This window comes from Adelges cooleyi, unplaced genomic scaffold, assembly GCF_023614345.1.
Source record: "Adelges cooleyi isolate 19-005CV unplaced genomic scaffold, UGA_ACOO_1.1 ACOO_flye_CR_arks_rails_tigmint_CR_PRNA_21, whole genome shotgun sequence".
Taxonomy (NCBI): domain Eukaryota; kingdom Metazoa; phylum Arthropoda; class Insecta; order Hemiptera; family Adelgidae; genus Adelges; species Adelges cooleyi.
Genome location: NW_026095871.1, coordinates 8,702,657 through 8,720,866, shown reverse-complemented (window position 1 = coordinate 8,720,866; position 18,210 = coordinate 8,702,657). Strand labels below are relative to the sequence as shown.

Genomic DNA, 18,210 nt, shown 5'->3' with positions numbered 1-18,210 from the left:
CAATGGGAGTTAGACTTCATAATATAATCCATATAGGTAAATACCGGAAAACCCACAGAAGCCATCCTCGTGCGTATACACTGAACTGTTTCGTTTTGTGTTTCATATATTTCACACGGGTAAACACATTAAACTGTAATAGGTATATCGTTTAGTAGGGTAGTATGCACCAATAATTCCGCGCTCATCGTATTTCACTATTTTCAAGAACCATCAGTCCTATGGTTTCAATAACTAACTAAATACCCAACATATATTATAATATATGGAATTTACATTATGTTATAATATAATTTCTGTTTTGACGAGGTTTGGTGGAAAACATTGATATATCCAATTATATTATGTGATTAGTGAATTGTGATAATATTGTTTGATTCCAGATTATATAGTTGTTCGAGTATTTTAACATTGTTTTTTTTTTGCTGTGTTGGTAAAAACTAATAACTTTAATCATTGACAACAGTACTAATAATATTATTTTAAATCAAATTTATCATGGAATATTATAATTTAAAGTGGCCACTTTTAAAACAAACCGTTTAATATCTCGTGTTCAGTATACAAGTTATCGTAATACTTATTGTGTAGAAATTAAGAACAATCATGAGAGACTTAACGGCTACAAACCGCTTTGTAGAGGCGTAGGTAATGTGTTCTAACAACTATAAATACTACACCAATGTAAACAAAACAATAATAGTATTGTGCTCCAAATGAAAAACAATACCATAACGTGGGAAAAATATAAATCACTATACTAATATTATACACTAGCCATTATAATAAATCGATAATATAACGTATGGTTTGATACACATTTTTACAAATAAGTGAAATTTTCAAATGCTATTTACAGACACAATGTTATGTCGTTGGTTAATGGGGTACAGGTAATTAAATTGCATTTCTGATTTAAAAGTAATTCAATGATATTGACTATGGTGTAATGACTTTCACTGGACTTACTTAATAAAATCATCCAATGTAGTTTCACAGATCATTTGAAGACTCAATAGGCAGGTATAATGGACCAACAAATGGCCGCCGTGTTGTTTAGTTGTTATTGAATTTAGATAGTATGAAATCACAACACGCACACACTAAAAATAAAACATTATTCTTTTAACACTATAGTAAATGCACCTATTGTATAGCCATATTAAATTTTGATCATTTTTTCATTTATAGAATGAAATAATCAACATTTTTTAGTAATTATACAATAGAATTAATTTCATATTATTTTGAGAAACAAAGCTCACTGTTATCGAAATCAAAATATAAAATACTATCTCCTATTATATTACAATATATAATCTAAGGGAAAATTAGTAACTAACTGTTATCCTAATGTTTTTAATAACTCAATTGTGTAACTATACCGTTCTTTCCAATAAATGTTAAGTGGATACGATAAATATTGTCTTATGAATGTTGTCCATGTATTGCATATTTTATACTTGACTAGTTTAACAATAAAATATTTAGTGCTCACAAAGTTATGTTAAAGTAGAATAAACTCACGTGCACTTGCATTAATTAAATAGAAAAAATATTCACTCTTTAGGTAATCATATTGACAGAATACGTGTAATGGGATAACACCGTATTATTAGGGCGTACATTATACAATTATTTAAATACAATATTTTTCCCAACATCTAAAAATCTCATAGCCGTTAAACAAATAATTTCATTGTACTGAGATTCCGGGTCAAAACTTTCTGTCAGCTGTTATAGAAATCAGAAATGTTAATTACATGTGGATTAATCACAGCGGATATTCCCATGTTGTCGGTTAAATTGACTTAAGTTTCAATGTCTACTTCCTCTTCCCAGTGTTTATAAAATTTACTTTCGAGTACATACAGACAAATTAAATGTTACGCAATCAATTTATTTTAAATTTTAGATTTACACCAAATATTAATTAAGCACAGCGATTGGAATACAATACTAAACAGATTGTTTGTAAAAAATATTTTAGCAAATTAAAAAAAATATTTAAAGTATTATACCATTTGACAATCGTTATTGCTGTATGGGTTCTTTTCAGAGTTGGGACGTATTAAAAGAAGTATCAATATTTTCTGTGTTGACAGAAAATATAATAAGTATATTATTTGTTTTTCTATGTATAATTATTAGATTTACAGGTGGAAATATTATTGAAACGTCTGAAGTGTCATTAACATTTCTAGTCAAAACATGAAATGGGAAAATATAAAAAATATTGTGACAATAATTAGGTATAATAGAATATTGAATTTTCATTGAAGCACAAAAATATTTTAAAAACAAATTGTTGCAGTATCCGGCTGTATGACGTTAAATATGGAATAAACTTCACATTTTTTTCGCCGACAATAATCCTGGAGTAAGAATCACTAAAAGTCATCGGGTATTTACTACTAAAAAATATAATTTAATATATTGACGATTTTTCAGCTTCGATGGGAAGCAGCTGAGAAGGTGTTTTTTATTTTAGACTTGTTTTTGTTTTAAGCGTTGTGGCGTCAATTCCTATACATACACATGTAATATTATTACTAACGGGAAGCGCACATTGTTTTTAGTATCAATTGTTTTTGTTCGAGCACATTGGATCACGTAGCTATCGCCAACCGGTGTCCTTGGGGGCCGTACACAATATTAATATCATTATGAGGATTTCTTATTCATCGCGTTCTTTCCTTAAGTATTCTTTCGGACTATAGGTCACACAGGCATCATGTATTTGTTGTTGTTGTTGTTGTTGTATTTAATAATTATGATAGAGGTGTATAATATATAGGTATAGTCAAAGTCGAGCTCAATTCGGAGCTGGATTTCACCACTGATTAGCTGAGCAGAAGGCTGATTAGTAGAAAGATCCAGCTGCGGTCAATGTCTTTTGACAGTAATGACCGTTGCTGCTGCTGCAAATTTTAATGGTTATACACGTTTAGGGGAAAAATAATTATGATCCACATAAACACTATAAAGCTATCACATAATATACAGGACTACGGTTACTACTGTGTGCACTACTATATTATCACTGCTATGGTCTTACAAGTCTGGAGGAAAATTCGAAAGACGATCATTACGTATGTACCTTGGACCTTTCACTGTTAATGCGTTTTTACTCGCATTAGAAAAACAGTTGAGCGTGCCATACATTAGGTACAAAGTTGATTTTTTTTTTCATCGTTATACTTATTTGATTATAAGCAATAATGGGTTCGATGAGGTATTTTAGATTGTAAAAAGTGAAAATTAAATTGCATTGTGATTTGTGCGGTAAAATTATTGTTATAGTGTGTGTGTGTGCGCCTATAGATAATTGTCTATGGAATACAATACATCAATGCATTGTTACACCGCAAACAAAAAAAAAATGTCTAGGCGGCATTGCCGAATAAAAGCGCTGCAAGACAAGCCGGTTGTTTTGATGCGCAAAATCAATGTCTTTGCAACAGAGGAAGTAATAATTTCTTGAGTCATTTTATGGTTACTTTTAAATATATGTAATTGGTTGTTTGCTATCAAGTCCGACTGGGTACTATCGGCTTGAAAGGTTGGGTATCTAAACTGCATATATGAAACTATGATAATTATAAATTACTAATTAAATAATTTTTTTAACTTTCCACACATTCATTAGTTATGAAGTTTCTAAAAAGTAGTGCGGACGTAGCATAGTGTATTCGGAGAGGTCATAGGTCTTCAGGAATTATTATAACTAAAAAATGATAAAATCACTCTTGAAAAAAAAGCTTCGATGTAATCTATAAATGGTAAAATAATATATATTATATAGGTATGCTTTATTTGAAGTACCTACATTTCGAGTATGATCTCTTATCTATGGACTTGCCGTATGAAGAAGTCGGTCCATCGGTATAATAAATTTATGATGTCTTGTCACAGGAAAAAAATTACCTCATGGTAAACTAATACACCGCATCAAAGCTAAATTACATTTACTAATCGTTTGTAAATGTCTTTAACGATTTTTCGCTTTAACTTATTGTTGGTAAATTTTTAGTTGGATATTGCCTACTAAAAAATATAACATAACAATGTATTCTTACATTCAAAAAGTATAACAATAAATTAAAAAAAAAAAAAACTATTTTTAATTAAGATTTGAGCGTGGTAACATAAACAGTATTAATGTAATTGTGAGTTTATGCATAAATATACACACAGTCAGCAAAATATAAAATTGTTATTTAAATTACATCTTGCAAATGCACTTATGTTTTTCAATTAAAAATATTTTAAAATTGTAAAAAAAAAAATGTATGATGAGTAATACAGAAATAGATAAATGAGTAAAAGTGTAACAAAAAAAATAGTATGACACCATCATTATCGATTTTTTTTGAGCATTTGTAAAGTAATAAACATGATTTGCTGTTATGTTTAAAAAAATGTATTAAATTAGTGGACATAGAATTAAATTATTATAATTTATCATGTTGGTCTTTATCAAACTTCATAACGGCGTTATAAAATCTAAATTTATTTTGTATTCAAGGGCTTCAAGTGTCTTTAAATACATTAGTTATTCAAGTGCTTCCAGTAGCTCCCACGCTGTCCAGTACGGGTCAGATAAAAAATTTAAATGGAAAGTCTTGACACCAAATATCAATAATACAATATAACTTTACATTAACCGTTTATGTATATCAATTAAATTGTTATTGGAAATAGCTATTCTTATGTTAGGTACTTAGATAAGTTACTATATTATTTTAACTACAAACTTTTGAAAACAAATCTATATTTTGTACTTGGTTAAACCACTATAACAACCTAATATTTAACCGATAACGTAATAATTGTTACAATGGCTCATTATATTTTTAGCAGGTATACTTTAATTTTATTCTGGTTATTATCTATAATATTATGACTTATGACTGAATTGCATAGGTATTAAGAATTTCCTGAGGCCAAAATGTTGAGTGTTATTTTATTACTATGAAATGTTATTAGTAGTTATCAATATAGATACTTAATGATACACACGGTGTTTAAGTTATGAATAATCCACATAAGTTATCTAAGTCTATTGTTAGTCATAAGTTAGCAAGACCATTTTTGTGATGGATATATAATATATGTTTAACTTTTTTATTTATTTACTTCTTTCAATTATAAATGTAACCAATGTAAAATATACTATCCATTTTTTTAATTTACGATATATGTTATATATTGTTTTAATATGTAATATGTTGCGTTAAAAGTTCATTTAATATGATTTACATAAGTCTGGTGTTCTTATTTAAAAACAATATCATAGCGTTTGCGTTCGAATTTGGGGGTTAAGTTTAAGTTCTATACTTGGGAGTTTTTTCATTTCCTCTTGAAACTAAGCTTTCAACAATATTTAACTTTAATAATTTTGATTTTATGTACATTAAAAAATTATGTACTTAAAAAAAATATAACAATGTAAAACAAAAGAGTAGTTATACAAGTCGGTTCTTTGTGTTCGTTCAAACAACATTTTTGTAAAAAAAAGTCTATCGGTTAAATCTTATAAATTATTTTTTTTAATGTAAACATCATGCGTTGGTTTTGTACTAGCTGTCTGGCAAAGTAATAATTAAATGACCGGTCTCTTTGGAATTTTTTAAACCGGAATCATGGGAGATTACACATTTCTCAAACGCAGTATAAATCAACGATTGTATTTTAAATAATAATATTATATAATTTGCTTTCTATAACGGACCTATATGGTTTGTCAATTTATATAAACATTAATAATTAATATTAAAATATGTTATAGTATTATATATCCATATATGTGATTCATGATCACAATATTGTATTATTGCGTGTTAATATATTTCACATTTTTATTTTATTTATTTAATTTGTTTATGCTCAATTAAATTAAATTTTATAAAAAAAACCGTTTCTAATAACCTCCAGATAATTTGATATTTAAAAAAATAATTACGCGCTTGACTATACGACCACGACCGCGATCACAGTCTTCACAGAAGTTTGCCGGAGCGTACAATATAATACTATTATTAAATACCAGAAACCGAAGAGAAGTAAGCTCGTTTAAAATGAATGATTACCCAAGTTTTTTCGTTTACTTAATAAATATTTTACCTACGCGGGTTTTGTGTCTATCATCTGACCTTGTACTTTCTTTCCTACCTTAGATATTATTGCCACGGTACCGTCTTCGGATTCCATAACTTTACCCGCACACCGACGACAAGACGTGATACCGTTATTATCATATTATTTCCTGTCCGTAACCAACGCCGCACGATTTTCTTACTAGTTATATTATATTCGCGGTATTCTAACGGCACAACTAGTCCATCCTTTCCCCGTTGCCGCCGGTCACCCTATATACGACGTGTACCCGGCTGTAAGATCCAATAGCCCATTATTATCACCATCATCGTTTTCGATCAACGGCACGGCGAATTTAACGATTCGATTTTTTAATAGGAAAATTAATAAAATATAAGTATTAAAAACGTTTATTGTATTATTGAGCTGTAACGTTAATAATTTGGAAAAAGGTTGCCAGTGATACGAATCCATGGAACAAATTAAAGAGAGAGAGAGAGAGAGAGAGAAACAAAATATACTGGAACGTGAGTCACGTTTCTTGCGCTGTGAGGAGAACGGCCCTAAGGCGGTGACGTTGAACTTGAACCGGACCGACCAAACTTAGCTTTTTGTTTGAAATGTATCTCGAAGAACAAAAACATCACACTAGTAGAGTAATAAACGATGACAACCGGTCAAGCAAGATGAACGTATGTAATACCATTTGTCTGATTGTAGCATGAATGGGTCTTACTCTCGGTGAACTATTTTTGCTTTCTTGTAACAATATGAGTCATTTGCCGGCAATTCACTGTACAATGTAAGCTGCATTTCCTTATAGTGTTTCGAGATAACTGTATAGGAAATCCGGTTGCCGGCAATGACCGCATAGATCCGTAACTTCGGCATGACTGATTAAGTAAGTCCAAGGTCCCTGCGGCTAATAGTATCCTAGTGAAATTATGCACAATTTAATTAGCTTTCTCGGATTTATAACTATTACGAATAAACGCACACGACCTATGATTAGTCAATAAAATCGAATAAAACTCATCATAATACAACGCTTAAATTCGGTGAAATTCTATTAGGGTTAAATTAAGAAGTGATGGCTCTTAAAAGCGCGCAATTTAAATAAAACGATACCAACAGACTTTACATCGGCGAAAGTCAAGTCTGAAGTTAAGCCGTGGTCGACTGTGAGGATTAAAACATTTACATAACAGCTAATACAGTTATGTAAATGATGTCACATCGGGAACTACCACTGACAAACGTGGCAGGTAATATATACCTAAAATATGTCACATTACAGATAAAAGTCAACCTATAGTGTACGGCGGCTAATGGGGGAAAAAAGTAAGTCGTTGCCGTTACGCAAGTGTTCCCTTACCGGGAAATACCAGTCTGACATGAGAGAATCTTTGAAACTGGTCGGGGCCACAACCGAGTGTCATTGAAAATTCCATATTTAATATTTCACTTGTATGTCAAGTCGCGCCGGTTTGTCTATAGAAGAGCAATACATATTTTATACCTAAAACAAGTTGTACTTATTTTTATAAATATTTTCTCTTTCTCGCCATGTTTATTATTTATCTAGACATATTTCAGGTATTGCGCGTGCACCTACCTACCTACTGTACAGCAGGGCCGAGGGCCCTTAGAACAGCGTTGACGTTGTCTCCGATGCGCCGTGGGTCGGTTAATAAGCGCAGGTATAAAATACTCAGTGCCTACACTTATTAACCACTGAACGGAAAATATCCGGGAAATTGATTATTTAGATATTATTTTTTCTGTGAAATTGTTCGATGACGCCGATCATTACTATAGTAATATGCGCTCTGGCCACACCGTAAAAACACGTTTTAGACGTAAATAGTGCGTAGCAAAAACACGCATACCTACACCAAACCAACATAATGTGTAGTAAGGAATGTCAAACCTGACTATATCGGGTATTGGGCTAGAACATGCACCGCTTGTATTTTTTTACAAAGTTTTTGATACGCGGTCCATATGCATATCTCGCATGCATACCTCGTTATCGTTATTTGTACCTCATTATCAATGCATTTATGACTTTGGTTTCACTCGCTGAAAAGTCGGTTCTCATTTCTCACCATTATCGATCAAAAAAATCATTACTAATTATGCGGCCTGGCGATCACATTCACTCATTACCAAATATAATTAATCATATGCACAAAAAAAAAAAGAAAAAGAAACGAGTACTCTAGTTTTATCCGCCACGTTTAAATTCTGTTCACGATTACATTAATTGGAAAATTAAAATATTTTTTTTTAATGTGAACGGATCATAAATGCGATTTTTTTAAAACGACCAAGAGAAAATATATGATCAATAAAATGAATAAATGATAAAGTTTCACTAAAAAGTAAAATTGTATACTTATAATACAGTTCATAAAAATATATTATTAAAATATTGTCATTTAGCTGTACATATTTCATAATGTTTAACAACATAATTTTATAATATTTCGAAATAACATAAATACAAATTTTTCCAAAACGAAAAACTACAAAATGGCGAGTATATTTCGAGAAAATAAAAGTCTTACGTTTAATTGATCACCCTGTAGAATTCCAACTTATTAACCGATAGCAAACCAACCACATAATAACCTATAATAAAGGTACATATTTAATTATTTCCTCAGTCACTTCGGCGGTGAATTACCGAGAAATAGACTCGGAGTAAACGCAAAGCGTGCATGATAGCCAAGTGAAAACCCGATATTAGGCAGACACATATTATGATTGCATCAAGTATGTTACCATCAACCTAACATCATTACCAATTGAATTTGGCAAGTTTTAAAGGTTCACACATGCGTCGTGTTCCGGATGTAAAACTGACGACTGACGAGGACCAGTGTCTAATCACATATGCGCACGTCCATTATATTATTATTTCCTGCCAATGAAGTAATAAATAAAAGCCTATCGTTGTATGTGTTTTAAAACTAATATTATGCGTACGTTCAAAAAAAAATCATAGTCATTATGATAATGTTTTCTCCTTTCAAGTGAAAACAATCTTCCTTAAAATATTTCTAAGACGCGATCACCATATTATGGTCACTGTCAATATTATTAATATTAAACAGAATTACATTCTTCCTTTAATAAGTAATTAATTGTTATAAAGTGTTTTACTTACGGCTATTCTAAACTAATCTCGTTTTTCATTTACCGTAAATAAGAACATTTTTAACAGCATCGAATTTCATTAGGAATTCATTTAGCGGCTGCACTGTATACATATAATATAATCGGTATCCTGTATTTTACAAAACAAATAATGCTTTCTTACTTCAATGTGTATGGTAAAACAAATTGGATAGAGAGGGAAAGAGAGGTACAATGTATTGAAAAATGAAGCATTATTATATTATTTATAAACAGTTGTTTAAAAAAGTTCAAGTCTAATTTATTATGTCTATGGCCTATTTATTTACTTATTGCTATGACTTTTTGACCTTAAAAGGAATTTTTATGAATAGTTGATGTTTTGAAACATATAAACATGTTATATTGATATTTTTCAAAAAAGATGTAAACAATGTCCCTAGATTTAACTTATATACTCATTGTAACTAATTATTATAAGATTGTTGCCTTTGACATACATAATGTCAATACATTAACTAAGTGTGTACACCTTCTATTATTAATTACTTTTGCTATGATCCGACAAAAAACGTATTTAAATATAGATAAATAAATAAATAAATAAATGCTTTTTTAGTATTACCATACAATAAGTAGCATAACGCATAGCCACGCAACACAACCGTTAAATGACTTTCCATAGATGACACAAAATCTTGTTTTTAACTAGTCATAAACACCTGATGCGAAGAAATTTGTAATAAAATTGTTTTTCAGTATATCACGCACACGTTTTTTTGTTACTATATTTCAAATGAGTATTACATTGTTGACTTAAGATTTTAGTATATGTTTTTTATGAGTAGTCCAAATATGTTAAAAAATTATGCATCGACTGTAAACAGTGCTCGTGCGATTTTAGAAACCTTAAACCGTTATTATGTATCACATAGTAAAGTTATATGATTACTATTTCATCCCTCATTGTTCGTTTGGCGGTTGGCCAAATGATTAGTCTATAAATTAGAAAGTTTCTAATAAATAATCTATAGCTTAAAATCATTACTTGTTGGTGTGCCAGAAGAATTACAGTTTTATTTAATGTTCTTTACCATAATATTATGTAATTAGAATGATTATTAATTACGATGGTAATTCAATTTTTTCATAATTATTAATAAAATCATAAGTCATAAAATCAACTACTAGGAAAAAAAAAGACAACTCGCTATTTTAAAATGTTCTTTAAACTAGATCTATACCAGAAAATTTATGAACTAAAAATTGAACTTTTCCCGTATTATATTGTATTCTCGCTTTTTGGAAAAATGTTAACTTAAAACTAAAATATATAGGTCGCTTGACCGAGACAACTAGCAAGTAGTTATTTTCATCGACTCTGTTAATTCTTATTTTTCGATAAGACAGAGAACTATAATAGGATGTCCTGCATCTCAGTTGTTATTGATAAAATATGTACAATATTATTGTACATGTCGTAACACGTCTCGCAAATTATTTTTGTACGCGTCAAAAGAGATGGTCGTCCAAATGAATTCTTAAGACTCGAGTTAAAAAAATAAATATTAATATTTTAATAGGGTCGTGATGTTTTCTAAAGTACACGTACACATACAGCCATATCGCACAATGATAATCGACTGGGGAAATACGTTTGGCCTGGACGAGTGCGGTCCGTTTTATTCGCCTGTACGTGATACTCGTCATAATGATTTTGGAAATAAAAAAGATACTTAGTAATAAATATGAGCCAAACAGAATTTACGTGACTTAATTCCTTTCTATCGTACGGCCGGTTGGCACGATATAATATGGTAAAATGTGCGCACACGGTTTGCCAATAATAATGCATCCAAGGCAATTTCGCGGACTTTCCATGTTTACATAAGCACAATGCACGCGAATGGAAACAATACAGTACAAACATAATATGTGGATTATCATGATCAAATTATGTTTTACAGAAAATAGTCAAAATACGGTTACATCGAACAGGTGAAATTGTTTATTAATCGTTCCCCTTCGAAAAAAATCATCATCCACCACCAAAATGACGTCACCTTGGTATTGACCGAGTTAGGTTAGGTTCGAGAGTGACTCATCTTACGGGCGAAAGCGTTCTTAACCACCCTCCCAGACTCCGACGCGACTGTTTTGGTCGGCGTTTAGTTCTTTAAAAATCTGCTACCTAGGGAATTTGAAAAATTCAAAATATATTGATTCCTAACGATGTACCTCTAATATTGAAAGCATTGCAATAAAGACTTGAATAAAGTGTTCAAGTTGAGTATGGTTCTAAGAAGAAATCGTTTCTAGTTTTGATGTTTCGCAAAAGTATAAGTCATTCGAGTGACTCATCCGCAACGGGTGAAAGCTATCACCACCCCACAGAAAACTAAGCCCGGGTACTTGGATCCACCTGATCGAGAAAAACAGGCAAATTTAAATTAATCCACTTTCTATACGTTATTAAACTAGTATTGACATTAAGATATGATTCAAAAGTCGTTAAATTTTCATGTTCTCCATCATCATTTGGCCCTCATTTAATGAGAACTCTTAGAGTTCACTTTACCAGTTTTACTTGTGTTTGTACTCGTTTAAGCCACACGGCAATAATAATATATTTGAATAATATTTTGTTGAAAATTATATCTATGTCCTAAATTTGTATAGATTAAAAAAAATGAATTGGAGTTATTTTCAAAACATACGTCTTATATATGTTCGATAAAACCTCAACACAACATTAAGCAAATAGAAAGAGCGTGTTCATTGTTTACATAATATGTGAGATACTTATTTTGTTTCTCCAATAACAGCTGTACGAGCGTCGCGTCGTTTGCCATAATAATAATAATTTGTAATTCATTTTTCGTTATACCAAAAAAAAAATTTTTTTTTATAAAAAACCTGTGTCCACGCTATATTGATTTTCTTATTATATATTTTTTTTATAGTACCGGATAACGGTGTGATCGAGTTGATATGTTTGCTTGTTCCTAATTGACCATTTGTCGCTTATGCCGAAACTGTGTGTTGTTTTTTTGTGTTTTACAGCTACAACCAAGTGTGCTTAACCCGTTTACTCGGTAGTTTTCAAACCTGGCCAATAACATGCTTATCGGTCGTTATCTCGTTTACCGTATCACCTAGACTCGTGACACTCCTGACGCGCACGGATATCGAGTGCCCGGCATACCAAACGTACAATGCCAATACAGCTGAGCTGCTATATTACTAATGGAAAGTTACCTAAGCAGTTGTAGCAGTCGTTGGTCTTGAAATAATATTTTAAGTAGCTCTATAGGCGCGTCGAATGATTATTATGCGGTGAAATGACAATAATTTGGGTCAGCACTTAAATTTATTTTTCCCTCCTTTCCCGTACAAAGCACTGTGTTGTTGTTTTCCGAGTGTATTTTATTCTAATCGACCAACGAAAAACAAAACATCATGAAAAGTCATTACCAACCACCGATAAAACCGAACGCCAGATGCTGATGAATAGGTACACAAACAAAATATATAGTCTAGTGAGAGATGATTGTTTTTTTTTAGACTGCGGGCATGGCCCATAGAATACTGCGTAGAATGTAGTTTATTAACATAGTTAGTTTTATTATTTTCATCGTTTTATAAGACATCTAAATACATTTTTTATTACACTTTCGTCTATGCGCCACCGGCATGGCACACGCACTTAGAAGTCGTACAAAGTAAGTAACTTCATATAAGTGGTAAAAAAATAGTGTGTATTAACTCTTGTGTGGCTTTATGCCGGGTGCCCGTTCAGGGTAATGGCCTCCCTACAGATTATAATAACGCGGTTTATAAAGCGTAGCTTGATCGTTTACCCTTATACCAAAAAAGCGTTTCTACGTAAATACATGAAATCAAAATATTTTCAAAATTATTTTTAACATTTAAAAAATAGTTTTTGTCCAGAGATTAAATATTTCAAAAATGTACTTGGAAAATGTTAAAATATTTTGATTATCATATTAATTTTTTTATGAACCGTATGAAAATATATATCTTGAATGAAAAAACTATCTTTTATCTTAATTATTCTATACCCGCCTTGTAGTTTACACAATTCCAAGACCGTGTTTTTTTTTTGTATACAGAACCAAATACCAATGAGGGGGAACTGTTGATCACATGACTTCCCCGATTAAGACCGTGTTTGTTTAATCCCATTTTCTAAAAAGTAATCGGATCAAAATACCAATTCACCGTTATAAAACGGTTTAGTTAATCGTGATCTTTGGAAGCATTAACATTGAGCTAATAAGCAGATTGCCCTATAGGAAACATATATCTAGTAGTTTCTAAGATTATTTAAACTATTTCAGTTTATTCCGTGCGATTAAATTAAACCTTTATAATGTAACATCTATGTTATAACTTATAAGAAATTAAAACTGTGGCCCGACTGGGTTGTTATGATTCCAATCCGTCCCAGATTGACACCTTATAAAATATTCAGTATTTTATAAACATCAAAGAAATATTTTTGTTAGTTTTATAACAACAAATATTTTTAGATAAAAGTTCTTAAAATAAAATTATATAATTAAACAACTTATATTAAATGTTTCCATAAAACATAGAAAAATCATGATTTACGTATTTAAATATACGGCACAATGTTTTTAAGTGAATAAGTAAAACTAAACTGTTACTTGGCTTGTCATTGACCTTATGACCGTGACATTAACAGTCTTCCAAGTAAAACGAAAAACAGTATTTTTTTAACATTATTAATATCGACTTCAGTTTAATGTTTATATAATCTATTTTTTTGTTTTTATACTATTAATTGTTTATGCTAATATTAACTAAATATAATCAACGATTTTTTATAGTGAAACTTTATTTTAAGGTAAATAGATTTATTATGGTTGGTATTTTTCACAAATTAACTGGATAACATTTGCTTAGCATATTTGGTTCTATGAATATTACATAATCTACTTGAATGACAACTTTTTTATTTAATAGAGGACTCGCATGATAAAAGTTTATATCTACCTGTTTTTAACCCGTGTTTATTTCAAAAATGGTATTAAATTCAATTTGTGTTGTCTTTATAAGTAATAATTTTACTGCTCATTGTTAAACCCCTCCCTACTACACCCTAATCTAATCATGCGTGTCTTTTGACACCTTTCTAAGTAAGTACATAAATGGTGATTAGCCTCTGGTAATAAAGGGTAAATACTATACAGAGAGCTATTAACTTTTGAAACTTAATGGGACCGTTTATATTTTAGTTATCTTTTTAAAGAAAGAATCATTTTTGTTAAAAATTGTGATTGGTCGATAACAGGCAGGCGCGGCGTAGTCATCAAGAGAGGACGCTAATTCTCAGTTTAGTAAATGTTTGTGATGTGTTGTTGTCTTTTTTTCTGTATGTCTATTATGAGTTTTTCCCTAGAAGCAATCCTTGTTAACTAGAATAATATAATTTATTTTCATATCACTCGCCGTGGCATACTTTTTTTTGTAAGACATCATTTTCATATCCCATTATTATGTGTTTTCATTTCCTTTAAGTGAAACTACTGTCTGTGGCGCCCCACATCGATTGAAAAAGACTAGTCGTATTTTGTAAACTGTAATTGTTTCAAATCGCCATCACAGAGTCTTGGTCCCCTCTGCATTATCCACTTCAGTTGAGACTCATTTAACAATTAACCACAATGACCATTGACGTGACCCCGTATAATTGACGTTCATGCAGAGGATACTTACACAATTAGAATTAAAAAGAATTTGGAAAAATACAAAACCATAATATATGAACTCCGGCTTTCCAGTTTATCGAATAATAATAATGACATCTGATCTTTGGACAGACAAATAACTATAGCCATAAGGGTAGGTAAAGTTACGGAAATAGGTATCCCTTTGTAATTGAGTTCGCGCCATATAATGTTTCATGACCCGTTAAAACCACAAAATCGTTCATAAATTTGAAACTTTTAGAACTAATAGTATTATAAGAAAACGAATGACACATTGATTGTGTATGTTTAAAAAAGTATTTTACGAAGTACTTCGTTTTTCTATAACGAAGACGTTTAATCGTTCAAATTAATGTCAATAATTACAGTGGTACAATTATAAGGAATAAGCCCTCCTCGATCGACCGAAACCATTCAAGATACTCTGACATCAAAGTTCACAGAATATTGAAACACATTGTCAGATTTATTTTTATTAGTATTGAATATGTTCTTTTGACGATGGAAACTTATAAAGTCAGATACCTAAATTACTGTGGAATTAAAAATTGCGAACACAACAGTTAGCGGTGCTTATAGAATATGTAAACTATGATAAGAGGTATCTTTCTTCAAAACTCACTATTAGTCACATTTCTTCAATGAAAAAAATCAAATGATTCAATTTCAAGTGTTATTTCCTATTCGCTTGTCATACACCCTTGGAACAGTTGTCAATGATTTGTGATAATATTTTACCAATTCGATTTCAGAGCTCTCGCGATTAATAAAATGGTGTCATTTCAATGGTATCAGTGAATAATCCGCGACTGTCAAGTGGCATGTGAATCATCGAAACCTCAACTACAAAAATAGCCGTTACGCCAAGTCTGGCGCCATGATTTGCACTCGAAATGAACCATTTTTTTTTTTTGAAATATGGGAAACAACCGACGGTCATTATGACACGTTTCTTGTCGGACACACTAATTATAAACACTGCGGTTGCCCTACAACGGCGGAACGGGTCCTCCTCAGTCGTTTTGCTTACAAAAATATTGATACCGCTGTGCGTTTACACGTACCTCTGGTTATTGACGGGCAACAATATAGTATTTGTTGTAAATTTATCCACTCTCGGGCTATGGGTAGTCGTTATCCGTTTTGTAATCCGCGGTCTCGGCCATTTTCGTGCACAATTTAAATGTTAAGTCCGCGGTGAGTATTACAAAAAAAAAAAAAAAACCACTTAAAAAAAAATACAATTTCGACGCGTATGATGTGTATGTTTAACGATGAATTTTAAGCACTTGGACGGTAATTAAATAACGTATTAGGCGACGACAGACAGGCGCGATTCACCGTTGCACAGCGTGTACTGAAGTCTCTGAAAAACGCATGAGGTTAGGTGGGACGCGGTCGGTGATACCTGCGAATCTCCAGTCGATAGGGCCCTCCTCCCTCTGCGGTCCGTCTCCCACCGACTATTTACCATAGTCTACTCATCTCGTCCACGTTGTTGCACTTATACCGAAAGAACAAAGTCCACAAAAACGAAATAAATAACTACTCATATCGTGTACAACGGAATTGATCATAATAATATTATATTGTAACTTGTGTCAATAATAATTGTTATTAATAATATGCGTGGTATTTATCGCACTCGAGTCTCTAAACGTCAAGTGGCATTTTAAGTGACGACATAATAATTATTTTATCTCCCGTAAAATATTAGGTAATAGCCGTATTAATAACGCATACCCGTAAATCGCGAATCGACCAACAAGTGTACATATATTATGCTTTGTCTATTACAACACTGTACAGAGCATAACAAGTACGCCGTGTATGGTATAAATATGTATAATGTATATATATAGTGTTATATTATTGCCTATCGAGCATGCACTTAACAAATTGTGTCTGAATATCATACATTTTTTTTTAATTTAACGGAAATTTGCACAGTATGTAGGTGTACTCATAACCTGATTGGGTTATTGTATTTTTTTAAATAGGTACCTATGCCTATTTATATGTATGAGTAAAAACAAGTGTTCGTACAAAAAATTATTTATTACCAAACATATTTATGAAAAAAGCCAGCACAGTGAGACGGAAAATTGTTGAGTTTAGCAGCAGTATTATAAAAAAATCTTTACTATAATATTACATATCATTATATATAATTATATCATTTTATAGTAATGATTGTAAACTGATTCTGTAACTATAGTAGTATAATTATTAAACATAAATAAATATAAGTATAAGCAATAAATATGTTTTTCAACATATATGAAATTCGTAATATTTTATATTTTTACAGGTAAACACTAGTTATAGATCGCTATTATTGCTACTAGATCTGAAATTAGTTGAATTACAAGACTCGATGTAAAAAAAAATTCGCTCCCGATAAGCGAAAAAACTTGGTCCACTCCCTCACGCCTGTAAAGGTGGTTAAAACTTATAAATTAGAGAACAGTAACTACTATCAATATTTTGATAGGCATTTTTAGGTCATATCGACTTAAGTAAAAACTGAAGTAGTAAGATAGACATGAATACAAATAAAAAATAGAGAATTAGTTGATCGAATACATAATTTTGTTTAGATATTTATTAGTTAATTTTTTTTAATTTCTTACGTCATACTGGCTATTACAAAAGACAATAGTAGAAGGTGACAAACAGAAAATATTAACAGTGTTTAACAAAATGTGTATAAATATATGTGATGCAAAAAAAAATTTGAATAAAGAATCATGAAATACATAACAATTGATTAGATTATTAATAAACCTCATACGACTGTAAAGGAAAGATGCATAACCATAAATAGTGGAATGTTGGAATGTTAACAAAGTAGCGAACGTTAATATATCATGTAATATTCAGACTTCTAGGTCAATATTATACTCAATTAACATTACTAATAGTGGTTAATGACGAGATTAATTAGAAATAAGTACAGAGAGTTGTAGACTAAAATATTTAAAAGCATTTTTTTTTTAATTAATAAAATATAATTTAGAGGATTTATTTTTATTGGAATGTTTTAACCACGCAATGTTAATGCGGTACAAATCAAATAAAAGTTTTTTTCTATTAATTCTATAAAAATAAATGTAATTAGAATAACCCCGCTTAGTGTGCTACGTATTAAAAAAGTATTTGAATTTAGAAATTATTGTTATTATAAAAAAAAAAAAATCCGTTATATAACTGG

At 30.9% G+C, this 18,210-nt stretch overlaps 1 protein-coding gene across 2 annotated transcripts in view; it reads right to left on the bottom strand.

The window, feature by feature from the left end:
* LOC126834156 (uncharacterized) overlaps positions 1-16,363 on the bottom strand; it is a 33,725-nt gene extending 17,362 nt beyond the window's left edge. Inside the window, exons 1-2 of one of the 2 annotated variants that reach the window (XM_050565893.1) lie at positions 16,061-16,363; positions 970-1,103 (exon numbers count right to left, since the gene is read on the bottom strand). In XM_050565893.1, coding sequence (XP_050421850.1) covers positions 970-1,004 — 35 coding nt within the window. In that variant the 5' untranslated portion in view covers positions 1,005-1,103; positions 16,061-16,363. The remainder of the gene's footprint in view (positions 1-969; positions 1,104-16,060) is intronic. The other variant, XM_050565894.1, reaches the window with a different exon arrangement.
* Positions 16,364-18,210: the final 1,847 nt, after the last annotated feature.